The sequence below is a fragment of the Bombus terrestris genome, chromosome 4 (genome assembly GCF_910591885.1).
Source record: "Bombus terrestris chromosome 4, iyBomTerr1.2, whole genome shotgun sequence".
NCBI lineage: Eukaryota > Metazoa > Arthropoda > Insecta > Hymenoptera > Apidae > Bombus > Bombus terrestris.
This window is the reverse complement of record NC_063272.1, coordinates 13,526,707-13,547,361: the sequence shown is the minus strand read 5'-3', so window position 1 is coordinate 13,547,361 and position 20,655 is coordinate 13,526,707. Positions and strand designations below refer to the sequence as shown.

The following is a 20,655-nucleotide window of genomic DNA, read 5'->3' as shown; positions in this document are numbered from 1 at the left end:
CCTATGGTCACCGGCGTAAATCAATCTCGTTGCCGGCTGTATGTGATATCGAATCTCAACTATGTATATCGAGGATGGTGGAAGTCGAAAGGCTCGAGTGGACCGTAATAATTTCCCACCGAGGAACTTGCCAATGTGAACGTCTCCTCCAATTGAGAAACACTGGGGTTACTACGACCACTCGCAGACAGCAAGGCGCACAAGAGACGTTCGCGCAATAGTGTGTCATTTGAGATTGAATAATCGCGTTTCACGATTCGAAAAGCGCAATCGATATCGCTGCGTGAGTCCGCGAACTTGATAACCGATAACGCGATCGATAGCGAGTCTCCGATGAACCTGAACTTTCATTTATCGCTAAAATCGGAGCTAAAATCGATTCATGACCGATGATAAAATCTTTAACTCTGAGAGAACCGAAGGTAAAGTTAAATCTGTATGTTTCGAAACATTAAAATATGTTACTATATCCGATCGTAAGGATTTGTAAATTCGTAACAAAATTCATTAGATAAATGAGGATGTTATGTATCACTTTTTGTGTTTATCTTATTTTTGCAGAGGGACACTTATAATACTTTTCCATTGAGGTCTTAATTTATTATAGTAGAACTAATGGATTAGAGTTTAACCGATCGGAAAACTATGAAGCCTAAAAGTCTGTGGTTGGATGAATCTGTTGTGTTAATTGATGAAAAATTGCATTGGTTCCTCCGATTCGTTCCCCATTTTTAATTTTACTAGCTAACTTGAATTGGTTCGATTTAATTCGATTGGAATATAATTCTCTGATCAACATAAATAGAATTCGTCGATTCGGTTTCTATTCGCTAAGAAATAGGGAAACTTGCAATCATCCTGTATATGCGTCTGTATCAATGCTCCACGAGATGAAGATAGAAATAAAGGCGATTGCGTTCGACAAAAACTTTGTCGCGAATAGGTCCCTCGTGAATAAAATGCAATCGACTCTTCTGGACGAGCGTATTGTTCCAGACCAGCGTTCGGCCCAGAGAACAATTCAATCCCGTTCTCTGCAGCCCACTTTTTTCCACGATTTCCTGCGTTACTAAATACCGGCAGCGTGACTATCCGCGTCGAATCGATGAATTCGATCGATTGAATTTCGACAAATATCCATTATACACGGAAAGCACTATTTCCAAAAGAATAGCGTACCGGTAGCGCTAGAAGCGACGGGAACACGACAAATCGCACTTCCTCCGTTCGTAGTTCTCCATACTTTCACGAACGTAACAATGCAATCGCAAACGTAAACAACAATCAACATAAACATTACAATTATCTAAAATCCTAGCAATAGTCTCTTATTGTCCTTTAGTAAAGCTTTAAATTACCCATATTTAATGGTGTAATAAAATTGTTTCCTTATTTATATTTATATCCGACAATAAATTTATTCAGAGAAAAAAGTGGAATACCCTACGGAACGAATTAAATACGACAGGGTTAAATGAATTACGTATATTCATTATTGGACACTATTTGAACAGGTGATCCTTTAATTATTTTGAGCGGTGTGCAGCAGCTTCGTGTAATTACATTACAGTTTACCACCAATTATCGTCGCATTGTTCTACGGGTTCCGTATTATCGGACGTACTACAACGTTTGCAATTAACCGGCTCGTCGTACAATCGGTTTAAAACGATAAACGCGGTGCCATGTCGGTGCGATCTCCGCAACCCCGCCACGCTGTATAAACATGAATTTTATTGCAACGGGACAGGGATTCGTCGATAAAAAAGAAAAAGAAAATGAAAAGCGGTAACAGCCGCGTGTCGCTTTTGCTTCATTAGCCAATCGTGCACAATAAGAAATAGCAAGCCCGTAGCCAGGAGTCCGTAGCCAGGTGACTCACGCTGCGTACCGAGCACGCGAGACCCGATTGCTTTTAAATAGCGATGCATATTATATGCGAGGAAGGTCCACGCTCGCCGACCGATAAATTATAGCCTTCTATATGCTTGCATGCTAAACGCAAGTGAACATTTGTAAGTTGCAAACGAGGAACTTTTTTCCTCCTTTTTTACCTCCTCTTGTTTTTCTTTTTTCACTGTATTCTATTCTAAACAGTTCCGGTATCGAGCTTGCGTGAAACTTTCTTCACGAATAATTCATCGTGACCATGGTACGGCAGTACTTCGCTAACTTGCTACGGGTCACGACCTTATCTGGCCAATTATCAAAACAGCTAAATTTCTAGAGAATCCTGAGTATCTCTATTCTTCATCAAACGAAGGTAAACTATAGATACCTGACACATTTGTTTATTTTACATACGTGACATAAGAGGTACACTTCTCGAAGTCGATTCCAAGAACCGATGAGGATAGCAATCACTTAACGAAGTAAAATCCAGTCGTTTAACGTGCTATTACTGGCGGTAATGTCACATAATAGGAAAGCAACTTGTAACTTTCAATACACGGCACAAACGAAATTTAAACCGATATAGAGGTACATAAATAACACTACCTACTCATTATTATTTCAGAAACGAGTAATGAATCACTATTGTCAAGTGACTAACGTCGACCTCTGAATAACATTGAATTCCCCGAATCGAGTTGATTCTCGTGAACAACATCGGCTGACCGTATCGCTATATACCGCGTAGCGACACTGTCCCTCGAAATCCGACTAATTTCCGAAGTAACACGTTACACCCTCGAAATATCGCGCGCGTTGCACCGTGACGTGTCACCTTGAGACACAGAGAGACCGACTAGTAGAGTGTAGTTGACTCGGAGAAGAGCGCACGGTGTTGAACGTGCCGCGAAGAAGAAACACATAAAAGAAAAGGTTCGGAACTGGTTCGGCGAAGTCGAGCGTTCTCGGGTGCGCACGGCGTACACTACGAACAATACGATTTTCTAGGAGGAAACGGTGCAGAAGAAGCGGCCGAGAGGAGGTGGTGGTGTTATACACAGGAGGAGAAGGAGAAGGAGGAGGAAGAGGGAAAAAGAGAAACAGGCATGGAGGGTCGCGGAGCACGTGAAAGGCGATTTAAAGGGAAAAAGAAGGAGGTGGCCTTTAAAAAAAACAACGAAGGAACATGGCGAACCGGTCGCAGCCTCCATTCGTCAGCTGGGAGCTCAGCTGCAGCCGGGCGCGGTGACCTCGACGGAGCTTCACGGAAAACCGAGTCAATTTGCAAGCAATAACGGTGTCATACCGCGCGTACTTTTCATCGGTGATTTAACGAGCTTTTGTATCTTTCACGCATACGAAAATACTATTACACATTCGTGTTTCTCCACTTTCTTCTTTCTCTCAACATTTTTTTTCTTTTGTTTTTGTTTTCTTTTTTTTGTTATTAAATTTGTTATTTTTGGACAGTACATATACATATATCGATAGATCGGCGAGGTACTTTCGATCGAGTGATCCGCCGACATTCCGCGGAAACACGGTCATCGGTCGCTTTACAGGTGATCGACAGTACCCCCGACCGACTGACAGTTCAACGACATTCGTCTTTACCACTGTACGGAAAAACGCGTTTCCCTTTGCATACTTTGTGTAAACGCTCCTATCGATATCGATCTCGACTTCAACGAATCGCGAAATCATTCAAGTTTCCCGAAACGATCCACGTAACTTAATTAATCGGATATTCAATTCGGCTATGTTTAACAAAGCTTTTATCCATCACTCCCGATTTTGATCTACACTTAAAAGAGATATATAGAAACAAGTATGATTTTATCCTTAACTAAACACGTCCATGATATAAACAGTTAAGAATTTTCAGTTCACTCACAATTTGTGTAACGAACATAAGATCCACTAACGTGTCTGTTTACTAAGCGTCGTAAGTCGTTCATCACATTCAATCTTAATATACACTTGAAAAAAAAAAATGTACAGAAACATAATGTATAATTCCATCTATAATGTATAACATCGAACTGACAAGATATTCGTCACGAACGTACATCAGATATACCGATTTAACCGATTTGACAACTGATTTCCAATTCACTCACAATCTATATATTAAAGTTCAAATCGATGAAACAATCGGAAAAAATAAAAGGCTCTCGCGGACTGTTACAATTAAAGGTGAAAGAGGTTACAAGATAGGGATCGGAGCACCTCTCGGTATCGTAAGAAAACTACACGTATTTACACGAAACGAGACTCCTGAAGAGTTATCGCGATGGCTACACATAATTTGAACATGAAACGAAGGCAAAGGAAAGGAATTACAGTTTTTAAAAGAAAGACGGTGAACCGGTCGGTGCGTCCGTTCATCAGCTGAGAGCCCAGCTGAACCCAGCGGCCGCTGTAACCTCAACCTTTCTAATAGGCTGTATCGCATGAAAAACGATTAACCCTCAATGTCCGCGAGTCCTCTAAATACAGATTAAGCTAAAATACCTGTCATTCGAGTTTCATCTACGGGCGAACGACGGAATGCACGAAAACACTGGATTTTCAGAGATAAAACTTTTTGAAAGCCCACTCACAATGGAATCTTCCAGTAGACTAGCCGAGCCGGCAAGCCGTTCTCTTTTGCGTGCTCACCCACCGTTTCACGCACTGTCTCACGTTTTACACCGTTAATCCTTCTTTCGTGAACCGTTTCGACTTTTAAAACAGCGGAAGGCTCAATGATAAGGTTTAGCCCTCGTTTCGATCAGTTATAAAGTGCTTATTTGCAGCAGAAACGCGGCGGTATGCATACCGCTGACAGTTCGAGCTGTCACTTTTTGACGACCGCGTACGTGCCGCCATCTGATGACGCTGCCATTAGACATTGATACGTTTGAAAGAACCGCGCTCAGATCACCTAGCAACAAGATCAATAGACTAAGTTACAGCAAGTCGAGCAATAACCAATATATCTATTAATGATTTAATTAATTATTTAACTAAGGGTAAATTAGTGAACGCAGAACTTCGTTTACTTCGTACTTTTTGTATTGCTGTTTTAATCGAGCACTTCCTACGGTGTTGAATAACGATCAATTAAAATATTTCATTCGATTGATTGATTAATTTTTAATCCTCAAAAATCGCAATTGATAATTATGCACTTATTCTGATCGGTAATTCCAACTGTACTTCGATTGAAGTATACTCTAATCATTAATTCTGACTGATAATCAGCCACTTATAATTGTAGTCATCAATAATTGTAATCGTTGATCATTAACCGCTACAATATAGCACAGCACTGACTTCCGGTACTGTTCTAAAACTTACACCTGACCTTTAAAGGTTCAAAGGTACAAAGTTCCATATCTTTTTAAAATTGAAGAATTGTAATGAGGTAGAGTAACTGGACAATTGCTCGATTTTCATTTATGGATTTATTATAACAATCTCGTTCCGCTAGTACAAAAAACCGGACGTCCCCGCAATCATTTACAAGATATAACATTTTATACAAACATTTGTGTTCTAGAATATTTACGCGATTTTTTTCTTACTTTGTATTTAACTCTCCTATCACTTTGTTCCAATACCTTTGTTCAGTGGTTCATATCACAATTGTCTCATATTCCTAAGATGGGAGTACAAACTGCTCACGATACTCAAGAAATATTCGCAATATCAATCGTGATCGTACCATTTTCTTCACGATACACAATTACACCTCATACATAGCACGTATTTTCATTTTTTAAATTTCGAGAAAAATCTTCAACAAGTAAGATCGAACTAACCTTACGTAACAATAATAAAACGAAACCCAATTAATAACAAATAACAAATAACGTCACGAATATTTTGAACAATGTAAGAAAAATAAAGTATTTAAACATAAGTATTCAGGAAGATATGTAGTTCCTAAAAACGCTGTAAAATGTAAATTCTAAGCGAAGTACACAAACATTCGATGACGTTACATTCCTTTTATGAGTAACGTGTTTTTTAAATGTTTTTCTGATAAAAATATACAATTCATAAATCTAACTTTTTCCTCCGAATATCACTCTGTGATACAAAATGAGTAATAACAGAATGCTTTCTATTACAACAGTACAATAATTTGTATATACTAACGCTTCAAAGGTATAACAAAAATATATATATAAGACCTTTGAATGTGGAAGATCAGAAACGTGAATGGTGACATTATTAACATAGGGAATGTGACTGTACATGATTGTTAAAATTATTCTATACTCTGAACAATTTGTTTAACTAGAGATCCGATGCAAATTACTTACGCCACTAACAAAAAACTTATACGCCATTGTACTTGAAACTTTTAGCTAGTACTAATCTAATCTTTTCTGAAGTCTTTGTGCGATTGCAGCAATCAATGCAGCACCCTTTCCGCTTCCGTCCTCGGCATGGATCATCTTGAACTATATATACACGATTAATAAGTTAATTTTGTGGGCCAAAATAAAACAATAAAATATATTATATGAAAGCATACTTCATGATCAGGAGCTAACAGTGGAATATATCGTTTTATCCATGTCTCTAGTCTAGGATGATGTTTGTAAAGAGATCCATCTACAGCAATTGTGACGCTCTTCTTATCGATTCGTTTTAACAAGACTGCTAGGCCTAAAGAAATAAATTTGGTTAACAAACTAATATTATTTAGTACTACTAGTTCTATTACACACTTCAACTTACATATCGAAACGAGAAGAGCTGCACGATTAGATACCACTTCGCAAACGTATTGTACTATTTTCACGTCCTCGTTGTCCGGAACGATACCAAACTTCATTAAAATTTCCTTCGTACTGCTATCGCCACCGTCCACAGAGTCTCTACAATTTAATATTTACGTATAGTATTGGAAATAAAGATATACTATGAAGTTTTTTAATTGAAAACAACATACTGTTCGATATCAGATACTAAATCGCTTGTGAGATTGCCCGGGACTAAAAGGGATCCGGGCGTGTGATCCCCTATAAATAGAAGGCCTTCTTTGGTTAACTTTGCGAGCACTACCCGCACAATCTCGCCTAAGTATTTTCCACTAATATACTTCTCGAATCTGATAATTTAAAAAATCGTAGTAAATTTACCAGAAGTAGAGCTTTTATGTTCCACATTTTTCAAGGGAATTGATACTCACGTAAATGAATTTACAATAAGCGAATTCGCATCATTTTCACGATCGTAGTCTGTTTTAATGAAGTCCAGGACACCATTATCTCCAAATGCACCCCATTCAATGTCGATAATAACCTGCAATAACAATGAGCAACTTAATATTCGAGGACAAATGTTTGCCCTATATCAAAACAAAATATTTAAAAAAAGTACTTCGCGTTCTCCGTGTCTCTCAGTTTCCCAATGTTCGACTCTGTCAGCTCGTTCAAGATAACAGGCATTGCTACCGGTGCCTAAAATAAGTCCAATTGCAGTATTATGATCTAACGTTGATCCCTGCACCAATGTTCCTGTAGTGTCGTTCAGAATCGCCACGACTTTCACTTTAGTGTCTCCTCGACGATCCAAAGCTTCGTGAAGCAATTTCACGGCATCTTCGTTAACAACGTCGGGACAATTGAAGGTTTTAGTCCAAGTCACCAGTACTCCAATATCCAACGAATGTTGAATTATCGGGAAGGAGAACGTAAATCCTGAAATGTATACTCGATGAATATATTCATGTTGTATATTAATCATCCCGTTTGGAGAATTATTGATCACGTATGAGATCAGGATAATCTAATCGACAACAAGTATCATCCACTTGGATTCGTAAAATCAATGTAAGACACAATACTTAAGAGCTGATAGCAAGAAGTGCTTGAAAACATTTCAAGATTAACACTCTCAGATAGAATTTTTGCTCGAACTCGAAACAATTGCAATTATCCTAGAATCACAAAAAGTTATTTCTGAGAAACTACGGACCACAGACAGAGCAATTAAAAACCTCACACGTGATTCTCCCGATGTCTCAAACGTGAAGTATATTGATTCCAATTTACCAAGAGGAAGCTCTACATCCTGAAGACCCTGTGAAATGACGAAATCACTGACGCATTCTGCTAGGTAATCAAACAGACGAATCCCCGAGCCTACTCTCAAATCAGAGCTAATGTGATATTTCTTCACTTTTTCGCGTATAGGTGTACCATGAAGCAATTCTAAAAGAAGCACTCGGAAATTCGTGCCTCCAAGGTCCAGCGCCAAATACAAGCCCTCCTCTGAAAATATTTTGCATTGATCTTTCAATATTGTGACTAACTAGACAAAACTAACAAAGTTAGAAGCTACAGTTGTTCCACTCGTATTATTAGATTACAACATATATACACAAGATATCGTAATAACTATTGTATAATCGCATAAAATTCCTGCTGATCACATATTGGAAAATAATATTTATCAAATTGGGAAAAAATCCTATCAAAGATTTGAATTATAAGAACCTGTGCCATCGAGAAACTCCGGGACATAGGTATTCTCCATCTGCAGTGACGACGGCTGCTGGTGAATTCCTTTATTCATTTCCGACACAAAAACATCCTGGATCTTCCTTACAGTGGCAGCCGAAAACCGTAGCCGTGCCAGTCTTGTTTCGATCTATAAATAAAATCCTTTAAGCCATCGTTATATGATCCGCGTGATAGTAATAGAAATTGTTTGATCGAAACAATGTCGTCGGGAAATTTTCCGCGAGTTATAAATCTTAATAATCCTTTGATAAAGATTATAAGGAATTTTCGTATTTACCTTGCTCTCTGTTACGTGATCTGTAATGGGATTCTAATAGACACACCAGAGGTAGAATCTACGTTCATACTAATCAGATGGCAAATCGCGATGATAAAATGGTTAAATTTTCCGACAATAGAGACATTTGCTACTTGACGGAAGTTCTAATCGAACAATAAGATACTTAACACATGCGATAAAATAGTCTTTACGTTCGAGTTTATGTAAGAAATGTAGTGCTATAGCAACAAATGAACGCTGTTTGTACATTGTATATTTTCGTTGGATATCTTCGCCTGTACATTGTACACGGATCAAATCTACAAATTTTCAATACCCCATCTCGATTATTTTCTATTTTAGAGTTCAACATACGCATGCAAGTAGAATATCAAAAGCAGACATCTCATAACCAGGATAATACTAATATTTCACTTCCTCAAAGGCAAACCGGTTGCATTCACGCAAACATCACTACCAAGGCAGAACGTACAAATTCTGAAAATCGATATTAAACCGACGAGTGAAAGACAAGAAAATGTCTTGATCAAATAATGCCATCTTGTTGTGGAAATTACGAGCTCGTCGCTAGGAAAGAAAATATATCCGCGTACTGCTCTATATTCGTACGTAAACAATCTCCGGTACTGCACAAGACAAAAGGTATTAAGCGACACGACAGTTTAAGTGGAAAGAAATTTATTGCTTGTTTCATGGATTGAATTGTCAACGCGATATACAGTGATAGCGGTAGATGAAATTATTACCATGTCTTGTTCTCGTGACGCTTATCTGCTTTATATCGATTTGAAAAAGATCAAGGAAGGAACTCGAGTCATGGAGAAATAAGAATAAACAGAAATTAACCATGACATTGCTGGGTCTACTTTAATCAAATACAAAAAGAGCGCGTGGGTAACTTGTTTCCAGTTGCGTAACATTCTCTATGAAAACATTTATCGTACGAGCCCACACGGACGTTTGCATTGTCGATTGTTACGAAATCCTATTCAATTAAAGGAAACATGAAAGCTTTGTTATTTTTTGATCTCCAACCGATTGTTACAGTGGATCAATAGAACTATTAATTATTCTCATTCTATCCGTTTTATCATCGCATGAAGCAACGTATCTTCGTCGATAACTTATTTGAAAATCTTGAACTCTTTATAGTAAAAATTCGTTATGATAACCCTATGCCCCGACTCGTGATAAGCAAATGACTTGCGACTGGTTTGAGACTAAACGAATGATAACTGGTCGAATTCAGTTTAATCCATCTTAATTGTAGTATCTTATAGAAAAATATTAATCACATCGTATATCGGTAATTGTTCATTTTGCGCTGAATTCTTTGATTATCAAGCTACAAAATATTAGAAGAAAAATTCCCTTGAATTCTCCTTAAGACACAGCACGCATATTGTCACGAATTAAACGGTTTCTATATAAACGACAAACGGTTACGTAAGTAATCATACGTTCAAGAAAAGTGCATATACCAGACGGAATAAATTGCTCTTAGTGGGCATTGCTACAGAGATCGACAGGAACAAAAGTGAAAGTATGTGTGCAGGATCGATCGGTGCCAGTAAACTCTTAACGAGAATGTCGTAAGGTTAAGGACTCGGTGTTCGCCATTTCTTACATCGGAAATGATTCAATCTAGTTGACATTGATCGGTCAGATATCGATCAATTATGCAAGAAGCGTATAGACTAGCCGGGAAAAAAACATATAAATACATAGATACAACGTCGGAGCACGGATGTTTTTTAGCGATCCGATGACGTATCGCTCGACAAATTCTTGAAATAGCAGGACGCGATCAAATAACATTCGTAAGCAGTAAGTATGATGGATGTTTGAATCCATGATTTTCATAACTTCGTCTTGTTTCTTTCAATGACATCCTTATCGAACGTTCGCACCCGCCCGATTGCGACAGAACTGCGAGTTCCCTCTGATTCGTATAAGTCTAAAGGATAAAAGTTCAAGACAGACAAAAAATCTTCTAAATAACAACGTGGAGTGTAAAATGCAAACGCATTATATCTACTCACTTTATGTCTCTTTACTTCGTCCGAAAGTACCAACGGCGCTACTTGTATCGCCTCGTTAAGAGCATGTTCCGTAGGGACGACCATGTTTGCAAGTTTTTATTTATCTGGAAAATAAGAAAATCATCAGCCAATATAGAATATTTATGGAACTTGACTGGCGAAACACGAAAAGAACGAACAACGCATAATAAGAGTTCTGGTACAATCTTTGGTCTAACGTACAACAAGCTTTAGAAGATCAGTGACGATAGAGTCATTAGAAGAAAAAATAAAAGTAAAAAACACATATCCCGTGCTCACCTGATTGTCACAAACGTTATCTTTAGGTAGAAGCTTCTTGAATGAGAGAAGCGATGCTACTACGTGAATGAATTTTCTGTGACGGCTGACAAGGTAGGTGTGCGCGACGAAACGAATTGTCGCGTGGTTCTTCACGAGCACGAGAGACTTTCTGATGTCGAGTTAAAGAGATCACTCCGTTTACTATTACGCTTATTTATTTTCCCTACTTCCACTCTTTTCCTTGACTTTCGGCTAGATGATAACACGAGAGAGTTGCTGTTAAACGAAAAGTTGAAAGTCCATGATGTTTTATAACGTTTGATAACACCGTAATCGAGTCACGTGAATTATAACATCGCGTTCTCAAGAAACAGCAACCAGACGTTTACGTTACGTTACGTTTAGCATTTCCTTTGAACTAATCCGCTATTAACCATGACGCAAATAACGATTAATTCTACACCGTTCGATTACATTACTTAAATTAATTAATACCGGATATAATGATAATTCTACAAGCCAAATAACGAGGCATAAGCTTTTTGGATGTGAAAACGGCGGTTCATCTATTCGGTAAGTCTGAAAAGAATTTAACAAACAATCATATATCGTATGCACCTGCAACTACATCGACCACAATGGGAAGGAAAAGACCATTTTATCTAAAACTTATAGGAAGACATAATTGCTTGACCGATATCATTACCAGATAGGCACTCTTTGCTCTACAGGTCATCAACCATCGTAACATTATCTCGTCATTAATTGATAAAACGGAAATATACGGTTGCTTGATGTAACTCGTACGAACATTCCTTCTAACAATTTCACGATAGCCATGATACATTGGCTAAAATATTTTGCTCATACAGACAGTCTTATCGACCAAATAGAAAACCTTAATGATAATGAGGAGCCAATCATATGAACTCGTAAATATATTGCAACAGTGGCAGACAAATGATAATACTGATCACAAAATTTAAAGGAGATCCACCAAGGAGAAGAAATACACCGTTCACTAATCACACCCTGTCGAGGTTGCGACATTCTTCAAATTCGACGCGAAAGAAGTGCAACGTACAGAATCACTCGCCGCCATTTATGGACGCGATTCTTTATCCGAATTTCTTGTGTGTTCGATGGATGTCTCTGTAGATGCATGTTGTCGGTACACAATAAATACACTCGTATGCTAGAATCAGAATACACGCGTTGCGCTTGCGCGTACTTACATATTACAAGTGCCTACAGTCTTATGCATAAACTGACCATTTGAATCGATCGAGTAGTTCAGCGAACTTAAAAACTTAATTGAATTTTAAAATATTATCAGCTCCGTTATCGAGCTGTTTAAATACTGAAATGTAATGAAGAATATTCATATCTCGAGAAATAAAGCGTTCGGTGCATTAAAAAAGAAGATAAATTCCAGTCTTGACGTCGATATTAAGGACATAAAAGTTGAAGAACCCGTTCGGTGAGCAAGATTGTTCGAGCTACATCTCGTGTTCCTCGCATATCAATGACATACATATTTCTTTTATTATCTCTTTACCCGTTTCTTAGTTACTTTCCCTCCACGGTTTCTCCCTGATATTTCCATTGTTAATGTTAATTAATTTGCAATTATTTATAGGCAGATAGGAAAAAATTGAACGTAAAAGAATGAAATGAAAGAAAAGACGCTGACTAACTTCCGAACTAACAATCCACAAGTAAGAAAAAGAGAGACGCAAGAAAAAACGTACTTATAAAGTACGAACGATAGAATTGCTATGTACTGGTCGTAAATTGTAGCTAAACGTTAGAATCCGCGCTGTAACCGTATGGAAGCAAGCTCGATTACTGTGTTCTTAGCTTCGAACCGCAACGGTCTCTGTCTGATGAGTCGGTTAATTTGATCGATGATCATTTAAGTTGGTCAATTCGCGATAGATTTTTCACGGTCGATTACCAATGGAAGAAGAAATCATGAAATGTCACCAGAACGTTCTTCGAGACAGCAAAGTCGCTTCTGAACGAAGCTCCATTAAAATCAATTGGAAGGTGCAAAGCATCAACCAGGATAATTTAGCCACTTGACTTGACGCGATGATTCTAATCCATAGTGCAATACGCACACTCGTCACAGGGACCATGCCAATCGTCACGGCACCTTCTTCTGCGAATGATAATCCCATTGAGAAATACGAACTCCGTTAAGCAGTTCTTCGCCTATCGCGATTAAAGATCTCCACTGTGCCTTTTTTTTCGTTTATCGTTAATTTATCGTTAATTTATCGTTACCACGTTCAATTTATCAGATTAACGAATATGACGTAAGTAGAATGACACGAGAGTTCGACGTACGAACAGCGTGCAAAACGTACGTTGAGCGCAGTGTTTATTCAATCAACTTGTTGTAAAATTGAACTCATGAGCAGCTTTTGACGAAACGCATTTTGCATTCACGATAACGGACTGCCCTTTCGTTAAGAGCATGGCCAGTTATTATGTATGATCTTTACCGCTTGAATTATAGAGCTTCCGTGAATTACGGGACCATTATCACCAAGGTCTCGAATAAATCTTAATCGAATAGAATTCCCTTGATAACGCAACGGCTCATTTTACGTTTCGAAATATTGGATTTCTTCATTTCTTTCTTTTACCAATGTTGAAGTGGTCACCACTTCTAGGAAAACTCCACATCTGGTCTTTTTAGCTTTCTCAAGCGCTGAAGCCATCGACAGCATATAGACAAAAGAATAGCAGGGAGGCAGACCATAAACTGTAGACAGGCGACGTTGGCTTCGGGGTTTTCAGTCATAAAGTAACACTGCTAGCGTGCGGATCTGGACCAGCTCAAATTGTATTCCTGTATTCCACTATCAAGTTAAATATATATTTTGTATCTTACACTTTATCCACGCGTTTTTCTCTCTTTATATACCGAATAACCTCAACAACCAAAAACTTAAGCAAAGTATCGAGCGACGAATGCAAACCTCGAAATTGTTTGTCTGCTACTAAAGAAGAAAAAGTCGTTATCTATTTTAGCGATACCATATCGTAGTAATACACAAGTAATAGATGACATAATTAATGTACTAAAATTTTGCAATTAAACGAGAAACTCGTGATAATATCGTATGGTTTACGCCATCAACGCGTTATTTTTAGAGGCATTTTAGTTATTGGTGAAATCACTAAATCCGAAACACGTTCATAAACACGTGTTGCTTAAATAGCTGTCAATATTTCGTGTTGATTGGTCGCGTTTATGCGCCAAGGAAAATGTGACAGTGACGACTATTTAGATATATATAATACATTTAGAATATCACGGCGAAGATAAAGTACATGACTTTAATTTCAAAAGGTATTAAAAATCATGCGATAAGCTCATACGTCTCTCGACACATTGTATTTTACAAAATTAATTTCATCGATAACGATCGGACCAGAAGATAAGATATTTATCAGAAATAGTCGATGTTTGACAAACAGTAATACCCGCAACATAATACATGAATCGTCAATGACAAAGTCTAATAAAGTGCAAAGAAAATGCAGCGTGAATATGTACGAGATGTGACGATAATAACGTTTGAATTTTGAATAGTTCGATGAGCGTAAAGTTAAAACTGTACTCGAGTAAAATCATAGGAATACGTTAAAGTACGATGACAACACCTGCAGTGTAACATTTCAAGGACCCACGTGGTCTCGTCAACAAAGTAAACACTAGAAATAGATGCCTTCACATTGAATTTCTCATGCCGCGACAACGACATCAACGTTTGAAACCAGTTAGAGAAATAATAAGTCTGCGTTAATCGAGGACTCGGAAGCAATACATAATATTACGATGACATCGACGCCGTTTGAACAAATCAAACATACTCCTATTGTCAAGGATCAACGAGCCTGATGGTGTTGACTAGCGCGTGCGCTCCGTTCTACGAAAACAAAATATAAACTCACCCTAATACTTTCTACGTATGACTGTCGACTCGCGCGATTCAGCTTCTTGATCCTTTCCTATCCTTCGCTGGGTCCAGTTACCGGTCAGTGACTGTAAACTTCTCGAGACGTGACAGAGCTCACTCACACGTACAAGCACGTGGGTGGGATACCGTGAAATGTACTCCGCCTCAGAGTAGCAACTAGTCGAGCCTCCAGATTGTCGCTTTCCCCACTGCTCGAACTTTAAAACCATATCGGCGCGTATTACGTGCGCGCGCCTTCGTGCCCACACACGCGTTTACACGTTTCACACACGCGACCACTACATCTGTCCTATGCTTGCCCCTTTTCGTGCACAGACAGTCTTAACTCGTGACAGTCTCTCTGATGCATCGCGTGAATGCGGATACACACACGCGTTCTAGGATATCGCACGCATTGAGACCACGTGATATTGTACTCGCGATACAAAACCATGTAATACGCGCATAAACGTAAAGCTTTCTCAAGCGTCGCGCAGCTGATACCTCTCGCCTTTTTCCCACAATCTTTTCGGTAGATCCATGGATCCTCAATTCCTACGATAATCTCGTGATGAACTCGGTAAAAGATGAGAGAAATCGAGACCGTAAAATATATATATATATATATATATATATATATAACTACTACATATAACAATAGAAATTTATTTAACGTAAATATGATAAAGGTATAGAAGTTTAGAACAGTACGTTCCCAATGTCCTTACAGGTTCGCATTATGTCAGTTGAATGAAGTTTGAACATAGCTACAATAAAATAACATCCGTCCCCTAAGCTACATAGGCTGAATGGAGTTTGATTAAAGTGGTCAGTGTGTTTAAATTTAGATCGTTACAATTGCTCGACCCTCGTGGTTTCGTAATGTATAGTACCATTCTATAGACAAGTAAGTTGCACTTCGAAATGATAATTCATAAAAACATGATATTAAGACTTCGGTATATTCAGACTTGACTTTGAAAACCTGATGAGAACATGCGAAGGAACGGTAATAACTCCATTTCTGAAGTTAAACTTTACGACATTGATGAAGTAGATAAACGCGCACGTGAGGTTTTTCATGTAAGCTTAATTACTGATACCAAACGAGATTAACTCAAGTGAAAAAGATGTATAAACTTATGTCTCTATTTTCATTTATTCGTTGCCATAAAATTAAAACACGTGAGATATTTTGCTTTGTACTTTTAACTAGCATTACGTTTATAAAAACAATAAGATAAAATATAAAAATAATAAATATAACAAATTCATACTATTCCGGCAACAGATCATCCCCGAGTTCTTCATCACCAAAATCATCATCTCTTTTTCCGGCAGACGTCATAGGACGAACAGGTAACGGGCCAATGGGATCAACATAAGGAGTACCTATAGAAAATATTTTACATGCACTTGTAACACCTCTTTGTGTAGTATTTCCTTTTAAATCGTTTAAAAAGTCGATAATAAACAATAAGATGCCGTACAAGTTTGGGATTCATTATTGTATACAAGGATCAAAAATAGACTATTCAAAATAGCTAGACTCATCTATCATCTATTCAATCCATTAGCGTAGTTCAACTATCATCGGTAAATCATCCTTGTTAATGTTCATTTCAAATAAAGCTACGTATTCCCGACACTTTGATAACTGTACTAAGCATTCGTATATCTACTATTTTGCAAATTATACCGATCATAAAATTTATTATTTTTTTGTAACGGTTTCAACGCAAAAGAGTGCGTACCTGTTTGATCAGTGACATCGTTTGCCACGTCCGTAATATTTTCAGTTGCAGAAACTCGATTAGGTCGCGCGATACCAGCACTACTTAAACCTTGATTTTCTCTTCTATTAAATGTGGGACTTGACCTGTGGTCTGATAATACGCTCATTCCAGAACCAGTTCGTGATGATGCCCCACTATTACTTCTTCTTGAACCTATATATAGGTATTAAATATAGTAATAATACCATGTTTCATACAGTCAAAGATATACACCGTTTGTACCTGGTCTTGCTGATCCTTGTCTATCCTTCAATTCTTTCGCTTTCTCGGCGCGTTTTAATTCTGTTGCATATAATTGTGCTTCTTTTAAGCCGAGATCACTACATAAACGAACCAAAAATTTCAAGCATTCAATATTCTCAGGAAACTTATTATGAATATCTTGATACTCCAAAACAGCTTTGTGAAATTGACCAATTCGTCTTAAACATGCAGCGACAAGTAATCGCCATCTTGGCTCATCAGGAGCAAGTTCTACTGCTTTCTTAAAATAAACTAGCGCTTTCTCAGCAAGTTGCATCGATACGAAATATGATCCAAGCCAATCGATTACCTCAAAATTGGCGGGAAAAAATCTATAAGACTGGACAGATATAAACTTTAATAATAAAATATAGTAGAATAAAATAAAATATGTGTACAATAAAAAAGTTTACATCGCTATAAAATTGATAAGCTTGTTGTTTATCTCCACCAGCATCATACATTTCGCCCACTTTTTGCAAAACTCCAGGATCACATGGTATTATACCAAGTAATTGATTGTACCTAATATAAATTCAAATATTAATTACTCAAATTAAAATCAATTTCAAGATGCATATAAAATCATAATACCATTCTGATGCTTGGTCTATATCATTCATAAGTTGATATAATTGACCAATTTGATATACTGTTTGTGGATCATGTCTAACAATATTACGAACTTTCCAAAAACATTCCAATGCTTCTTCATACATATTTTGCTTTTTATATACTAACCCTATTAAATGAGATTTCATAAAATATTTGATATTTTTACTTCCACGTTAGTAGTAATAATTACCTAAATTATAAAGAGCTTGCACGTGACTAGCATCCGTATCTAATGAGCATAAGAGAAGTTCTCTAGCAATATTTAATTCACCCTTTCTGATTGCACAGGCTGATAAATTAACATAAGCTGCTGCATTGTAACTATCCGCATTTCGAGCGATTTCTCCGCATCTTTCCGCTTGTTCGTAATCTCCTTGCTGAAAGTGATATAAAAATTATTTTATTGATATTTTATTCATAATTAATGAAAAAAAAAATATCATTTCTTACAAGAAAGTAAATAAATGAAAGCATTGTCGCAGCCGAACTATTAGCTTTACTTTCACGATTTTCAAACATTTTTAAGGTATCAATAGCCAATTGCGTTTCTCGATTATGTAAAAATACCATAGCTTTACTTATTTCCAAATCAGCAGCTAATGGTCCATAAGTTGAAGACTTTATAGTATCCACACACCTATAAAAAATTCGATTATAATTAATACACAAAAAAATTTAGCAGTGTTTAATTTAAGTAGTATTTTAATCTTACCAAGCAAAACCAGCTGTGAGTGTATCTTCAATTACTGGTGCAATGAGTTTTGCAGCACAAAGAATAGTTTTCTCTGCTTCCAATTTTAGCTCTTTCTCCAACTTAGACAAATCATCATTTTTTAAAATTTCATTCAATATGTTAAAAGCAGCATCATCCTACAAAATAAAATACAAAAATTTTAAAATAGAACTAGAACAAATATTTTATTGGGAACTAGCAATGTATTTACATTGTGCTTAGTGGATACAATATTATCAATAAACTTAAAATTGCTACATAAAAACATTAGTGCATAAAATCATAATCATTTTTCAAAAATGTGTTTCCCAATATGATTTAAAGCACAAGATTAAATACTTATATAGCTATTGAGTGTGGGCAATGCTCAGAAAAACACTTTGCATAGTGATATTTATAAACGTGCCCAACTCACTGTACTTATATTATATCTGTCCTCCTGATCTATGTTAAGTTGAACCTCTAATAACTCTAAAAATGACCTTTTCATTTTATCCCTATGAGATAATGCAAAATGGCATAAAACAGCATGCAAGCCTGCTTTAAATTCAGCTCTTTCTTTCATGACCCATTCAAAACTATTAGCTGCTTCTTCCAAACGACCCATTTGTACAAATAACATTCCAATGTTATGCATTATTTTTATTCTGTGAATTATTTAGTAAGTTAATATAAAAATGGCAGACATAAAAATTTAATATTAATAGCCCAACAAGTTCTTATAATAACTCTTAATCATCTCATTACCTTAAATCTTTATGAGCTGCTGGAGCTTGATCAAATGCCATTCTGTACATTTTAATTGCTTGAGACAATTGTCCCATTTTGACATATATATTTCCCATATTCACTTTTAATCTGGCACTATTGCTGAACATCCTATTTCTTGTTATAGCTTGGTAAGTTGCTATAGCTTCAGTAAACATATTGTTGTTAGTATATTGAGTTGCCAAATTAAAAATGACCTGAAAAATGATAAAACATTAACAATCTTTGATATTTTTGGTAAAACATATTTCAAAAACAAACTTTAATCCTTACAGCAAATGTTAAATCTACATTATGATTGTCACTAAGCCCAGCTTGTTCTTGTAGTCTAATAAGAGCTCTTTCCCTCGAAGAAGCTTCTCTGGCTCTCTCTAAAGCAATTTTTGTATTGTTTTCATATGATGCTTGTACTGAACTTTCTATTAGTTCCATAATTTTTCTTTCAGCCACTTTTATTTTTTCTTCAGGCCTTTATAAAGTATTAAAATACTACTCTTAAAAAACTTAATACAATTTAATTTTATTTTATTGTCAATCACTATGATCTTACGTGTCTTCCTTTCCACTTTCTAAAGGTGGTGCGGGCCCTTTGGTAGAACTATTCATATTCAATGGATCAAATGGTTGACGATTACTACTAGTATAACCAGCTCCTCTGACTGCAGTCATTGGCCTTAGTCCACTTGTATTAGGACGCACTGGTATACCAGTACCACTTCTGTGAAACTATAAATATTAAATTGCCTATTAAAACAATATTATGAAATACAATACAGGATAATATATTCATTTACCCCAGTTGAAGTACCCAAACGCATAGCACTTCCTGGTACTTTTGGTGTAAACTGCATAATTAAAAAGTCAAAATATTTTATTATTCAGTCCAACTATTCTGTTTTATTGTACATGCATTCATTATCACTTACAATTGATCTTTTTGCATAACTTGTATGCAGTGTTTCTTGAATTAATTCATCTTGTTCAAGATCTTTGATACTATATATTGATGGATAATCATTATATCCATCGTAAATATCATCATCAATTTGTACATTAGACATTGCGGATGTTTTTGTAAATTATATTTTTTAATCGTACTTTACTTTTCTACAAAGCAAATTTATAAAAGTGTATTTTAGGCAAAATAGTTGAATAGATTTATTAATTCTCACGATACAATTAATATTTTGTGATAGTTTTTATCATTTTTCCTTTATAAAAAGTACTTTAAAAAACGAACAATAAGTGTCATAAGAGACGCTATAATTGATTCATGCCTGATTCATGCGTTGCAGTACAAACAAACCTTATCTAGTTACATCAATGTTGGAAATGTCAATAGATTTATGTTGCTCTTATATTATTATAGATTATAGTTTTATCGTAATTAATTGAATAAACATGACTTTTAATAACAATGATCATTAATAGATATCAGATTGTACGGTTTTTCTTGTAAATAAAAATAGATTGCACTGTAATTACATTCAATTGCATTCTGCAAC

General features: G+C 36.5%; 3 protein-coding genes and 1 long non-coding RNA gene across 13 annotated transcripts in view; 1 reads left to right on the top strand and 3 right to left on the bottom strand.

Moving 5' to 3' along the window:
• LOC100646339 (sestrin homolog) overlaps window positions 1–4,734 on the bottom strand; it is a 146,642-nt gene extending 141,908 nt beyond the window's left edge. The window contains exon 1 of one of the 2 annotated variants that reach the window (XM_003394907.4): window positions 4,408–4,734. The gene's annotated coding sequence lies outside the window, so the exon portion shown is untranslated. The remainder of the gene's footprint in view (window positions 1–4,407) is intronic. The other variant, XM_012307931.3, reaches the window with a different exon arrangement.
• A 589-nt stretch (window positions 4,735–5,323) lies between these two features.
• Window positions 5,324–15,147, bottom strand: LOC100646701 (hexokinase-1). Of its 4 annotated transcripts, none has more exons than XM_020862926.2 (10): window positions 14,991–15,147; window positions 10,740–10,843; window positions 8,391–8,544; window positions 7,947–8,165; window positions 7,273–7,592; window positions 7,082–7,194; window positions 6,842–7,000; window positions 6,628–6,767; window positions 6,422–6,555; window positions 5,324–6,347 (listed from the first exon to the last, which is right to left on the bottom strand). In XM_020862926.2, exons 2-10 carry the CDS (start codon window positions 10,821–10,823, stop codon window positions 6,258–6,260), a joined length of 1,413 nt encoding a protein of 470 aa, XP_020718585.2. In that variant the 5' UTR covers window positions 10,824–10,843; window positions 14,991–15,147; the 3' UTR covers window positions 5,324–6,257. The 4 variants fall into 4 exon arrangements, with proteins under 4 accessions (XP_020718585.2, XP_003394957.2, XP_048260752.1 ...); XM_003394909.4 differs by lacking the exon at window positions 14,991–15,147 and adding an exon at window positions 11,040–12,520; XM_048404795.1 differs by lacking the exon at window positions 10,740–10,843 and having other exon boundaries at window positions 14,991–15,146.
• Window positions 14,991–20,439, bottom strand: LOC100646898 (intraflagellar transport protein 88 homolog). The gene is made up of 15 exons (XM_020862923.2): window positions 20,077–20,439; window positions 19,945–19,995; window positions 19,701–19,876; window positions 19,424–19,619; window positions 19,130–19,347; window positions 18,798–19,029; window positions 18,362–18,519; window positions 18,100–18,286; window positions 17,840–18,026; window positions 17,629–17,776; window positions 17,448–17,559; window positions 17,014–17,374; window positions 16,750–16,944; window positions 16,273–16,387; window positions 14,991–15,550 (listed from the first exon to the last, which is right to left on the bottom strand). Coding segments are annotated over exons 1-15 (2,472 nt in total). The 5' UTR covers window positions 20,212–20,439; the 3' UTR covers window positions 14,991–15,549.
• On the top strand, window positions 15,465–19,921 carry LOC125384817. 6 transcript variants are annotated; one of them, XR_007223613.1, is made up of 4 exons: window positions 15,465–15,575; window positions 15,726–15,902; window positions 16,287–16,954; window positions 19,726–19,921. It is a non-coding gene; the product is annotated as an uncharacterized LOC125384817 (long non-coding RNA). The 6 variants fall into 6 exon arrangements; XR_007223615.1 differs by lacking the exon at window positions 15,465–15,575 and adding an exon at window positions 15,965–16,004 and having other exon boundaries at window positions 15,827–15,902; XR_007223612.1 differs by lacking the exon at window positions 15,465–15,575 and having other exon boundaries at window positions 15,596–15,823.
• Window positions 20,440–20,655: the final 216 nt, after the last annotated feature.